This window comes from Podarcis pityusensis (genome assembly GCF_964106645.2).
Source record: "Podarcis pityusensis genome assembly, contig: HAP1_SCAFFOLD_968, whole genome shotgun sequence".
NCBI lineage: Eukaryota > Metazoa > Chordata > Lepidosauria > Squamata > Lacertidae > Podarcis > Podarcis pityusensis.
In genome coordinates this window covers 7,910-12,509 of record NW_028293319.1, presented here as the reverse complement: position 1 = coordinate 12,509, position 4,600 = coordinate 7,910, and the positions used below count along the sequence as shown (strand labels likewise).

At 45.8% G+C, this 4,600-nt stretch overlaps 1 protein-coding gene across 1 annotated transcript; it reads left to right on the top strand.

The window, feature by feature from the left end:
- Positions 1 to 1,737: 1,737 nt before the first annotated feature.
- Positions 1,738 to 2,636, top strand: LOC308469102 (uncharacterized protein; the record flags this gene model as incomplete). The annotated part of the gene is made up of 1 exon (XM_081024435.1): positions 1,738 to 2,636. A coding segment is annotated over one exon (899 nt), but the record flags the coding sequence as incomplete, so codon positions are not given.
- Between the last annotated feature and the right edge of the window lie 1,964 nt (positions 2,637 to 4,600).

The following is a 4,600-nucleotide window of genomic DNA, read 5'->3' as shown; positions in this document are numbered from 1 at the left end:
CTAATAAGAATGCTGACTGAAAAAATAAAAGAAACAGAAATAAAGACATGGCAAACAAAACCATTCTGGCTTTACATGTGGCCAAAATGGAGGCAGTAGCTCATACTGTAACTGGCTAGAACTTGGAGAAGAAGCAGGAAGGAAGAAAAATCTGAAAGGAAGTGGTCTTCTTCACCAACAAGCAGTTACTAGAAGAGAAGGAATCAACGAGGAGTAAGAACAGGTTGCCTTTCAGCCCCCCCCCCCCAATTCAGGTAGTGAATTGCAAGTGTCGCTGTTTACTCCCAACACATACTGGATCATTTTGCTAGAGAAGCAACCAACAGCCCTCCCTCCATGCCTCCTTCTTGTCAAATTATGCTAACTTCACCCTTGAAACCTTCCAGGTATTTAAACGAAACACCAGTAGATGGGTTGCTACCATTTTGCTATGGCACCTGGTTGGGAATGACATCCTCAAATTGCCATTACTTGTAGTCCTGTGCTCCTCTTCAAGTTTTTTTCCTTTTTCCTTTTAATCACACCAGGCTACACAACCCTTCTAGTCAATACAATTACATCATCACAAAGTTCCTTCCCCGGTGGAGGGGCTCTTGGATCCCCATGACTTCACATCAGGGGCACCAACCATAGGGGGTATGGTGAAAGGGGCTTCGGCCCGCTCAATATTTGTGGGCAGAGGGCTGAGCCCCCCCAATATTGAGGGGGCTGCCATCCCCTGCTGCTAACGGGAGAGTGTTGGTGCACCAGGTGGGGGTGGGACATGTCATGTGACACCGCCCCCCAATGCGTGTATGTCTGTGTGTGTGTGTGGGGGGGGGCAAGTTGGTGCCCCTGCTTCACATGTACAGTTCTATGCCTAATGGACCTTTGCAAAGAATAGTATCCTGTTTTGTGAAGGAGGGGCCAGGGAAACCAGGTAATCACACACCGGTGAAGCCCTGCATCATGTTCTGGGAGATGTGTGAGGTATTTGGAGGGGGCGCTGTGAGCCGACTTCTCCTTGGAACAGCTGAGAACTATAGTGGTCCTCAGATGTTCTCAGACCCAATCTCACCACACGTTCCTCTCCCTCACCAACCTGCTAATAAGTGTTGGAAAGCTGCTGATAAGTGTTGGAAAGCTGCCATATACCAAGTCAGACGATTGGTCCATCTAGCCAGTGTGGTGTAGTGGTTAAGAGCAGTGGACTCGTAATCTGGGGAACCGGGTTCGCGTCTCCGCTCCTCCACATGCAGCTGCTGGGTGACCTTGGGCTACTCACGCTTCTCTGAAGTCTCTCAGCGCCACTCACCTCACAGAGTGTTTGTTGTGGGGGAGGAAGGAAAAGGAGAATGTTAGCCGCTTTGAGACTCCTTCGGGTAGTGATAAAGCGGGATATCAAATCCAAACTCCTCTTCTTCTTCTAGCTCACTATTGTCCACAGTGAGTGACAGTGGCTCACCAGTGGTAGTAGATAGAGGACATTTCCAGGCCTACCTGGAGACGCCAGGGATTAAATCTGGGACCTCCTGCATGCAAATCAGATGCTTTGCCACTGAGCTACGGGCCCTTGCTATTCAAAGAATTTTTGCATTGGGATTGCTCCTCAGCATTTATTTAGGCTAACCAGCTGTGCTGAGCAGGGAGGAGGCCTGCAAGAAATTAGCTTGTGGGTTAATTCATGAACTAGGCTGCAATGTCCCTCATGGTTTACTTGACCCCATGACCCTATATTTGTGTCTTTACTATTTCTAGGTGAAATGGGATTCAAAGGAGACAAAGGAAACTATGGCCTGCCGGGCGCCAAGGGGCAAAAGGGCAACAAAGGTGAAACGTGTGAGAACGGCACCAAAGGAGAGAAGGGAGACAAAGGGGAGCTGGGATTGCCAGGGATCGATGGGGAAAATGGGGAGAAGGGAGAAAAGGGGGAGCTTGGGGAAAAGGGCTACTGTGGAGATCCTGGCGATAAGGGTGATAGGGGAGAACGGGGGGAGATTGGGCCCAAAGGAGACAAAGGTGTCAAAGGAGACATGGGGGTCGAGGGGATCCATGGGATGGATGGGCAGAAGGGAGAAAAAGGAGACCAAGGTTTTAGGGGCGACAAAGGTGACCCAGGGCCAATTGGGATAATGGGACCCCCTGGGGTGAAAGGAGCGACCGGCTTCAAAGGAATCAGGGGACCCCCTGGGAAGAAAGGAGCAAAAGGTCCCAAGGGGTCAAAGGGCGAGATCTTAAGCCCCCCCAGATCAGCTTTCAGCGTTGGCCTGTCCAAGCCTTTCCCACCTCCCAACATGCCTATTAAGTTTGACAAGATTCTGTACAATGACCAGGAAGATTACAATCCCTCGACGGGGAAATTTAATTGCACCATTGCTGGGGCTTATGTCTTCTCCTACCACATGACCATCCGAGGGCGGCCTGCCCGCATCAGCATTGTGTGCCAAAACAGGAAGATGGTCAGGTCTCGGGAGACCTTGTATGGGCAAGAGATAGACCAGGCTTCCTTCCTAACCATTCTGAAATTAAACATAGGGGATCAAGTTTGGCTGGAGGTCACGCGAGACTGGAACGGGGTTTATGTTAGTGCTGAAGACGACAGCATATTTTCTGGTTTCCTCTTATATCCTGATGAAATGCTTGACACCTTACTATAAGTATGGCATCTGGATTTGAATGCATCACCAATAATTTTTTCCCCTTTCTCTCTTGTTTATTTTAAAGAAGCATATTTTATAATCCATATCATAGTCCGCAATCCATATATTTATAATATTTCTTTTAAAAGGCATGTTTATTAATTGTATTGCACTAAAGCACGTAGAATCTATTTCAGAGTAAATTTTCATTGTTGCATAATAAAATGTAATAAAGGTTTTATTTTTGGCAGTGGTCTGGTTCAGCTAGTTTCCCTGATGTTCTCCAGATGTTTTGGCCTACAGTTCCCTTAAGCCAGGCAAGTCCAAAGTCTGTTTCAGGGGCCTAATCTGGCCCGCCGGTTGATTCAATCTGGCCCCCATTGCAGTATATGTCCTGGGGTAAAATCCTAAAAAAAAGCTCAGCAACTTCAATCCTAAAGAAAGCTCAACAACTTTGGTTGGCCCTCATGCATGTTCACTTCATCAAATCTGGCCCTCTTTGAAAAAAGTTTGGGCATACCCAACAGTCAGGGACAATAGGAGTTGTGGTCCAACAATATCCAGAAAACACCAGGCTGTGGGAGGTGGTGCTGGATAAAACCTCCAAAAGGAGTTCATGTTTTAATTTTTAGCTAATTAAAATTATTCTGTGATCTCAACTTAGTTTTAGATTAATTCAGACATGGTCAAGCTCTGCATTCCTTCTGCAGTCATGACCTTCCATGGAGTGGGCATGGCTATTGTAGAATCTGAAAAAGGCTTGCAGGATTTTACCTAAAGGTATCTGCATTGAATAGCTAAAAATATCTTGTGCTCATTTCTTCCAGTCACATTAATCGTTTTAAGAAAGTTTGTTTATCAATCCAATATCATCAAGTGCAATGAAAGTTTGATGTAGAAATTGTATCATATAATCAATGTATTAAAATAAGTCTATTCGCTCATCAACTTGCTTTTGTACTTAAGTAAATTGCATTCCTTGGAGTGTTCTATAATAAAGTAATATGACTGTTTGATTGCAAGTGTTTCTTCTGCATAATATATAGATGTGAAACAAAATGGGACACAAATTGTGGTAATCAAGTGGTGAGAAAGCACATGAAGAATGCAAATGTGCGAACCAATCCTCCGTATGGTTTGGGAGGCATGAACAGTCATTTTCCTCACAGAAGATGCATTATGGCAAAGTTTGGCAATGGCTAACCAGTGGCATTGGCCGTGTTTACATATAAGACTAAGTGATGGGTTGTCTAGCATAAGTGCATCTTGTTTGACTGTCCAAACTTGCAGTGCAATTTGAAGCCACGGTTTGTTGTTGGCCTATGAATCATGGCTTAACTGTGGTTTGTCATTACATCAGAACCCAGCTTCCTGGCTTAACTTTGGCTTGTTTTTGTGCGCCTCCATAATTGCTTGCCAAGAGCAGCTGTCGAGATGTAGCCCTCTCTCTTTCTTCTGCCTGCCACCAGCCAACTCCCCCTGCATCAAATTCTTCACAATAAGCAAAGTATGAAAGCAATGCTTCTGCTGTTTTGCTAACATTTATGCAGCACTGCATGCTGAAAACAGAAGGTAAAGATTACCTCAAGTAGATCATCTGATCAGTGTAGAAGAAGCAGCTCTTAAAGCAGCTTTTTCCTTCCAAGCCTAGATCCTCTGCTATTGGACTACCAAACAACATTTCTTGAGCCCTTGTCTGAAATCCTCCTCCTACTTCTCTTTAGCTTCATAACAACTCCTTAACCCACACTTGTGTCTTTTACTCTGCTATTTACCCTCACCCTGGCACTGGGAAGCAGACTACTGTGCCTGCCTCACAAGGTCTTTCTAAACCGCCTCCCAAAATATATCAGATGGAGGCAGCGCTGTTCTTTCTGTTCACAGTGGGGGCTGAGATGACACAGAGGACTGAACGAAAAGGCTCCGCCCGTGTTATTAGCCCTCTCTCCAGGAGCATCATGTTCGGGGGCTAATACAGTTTG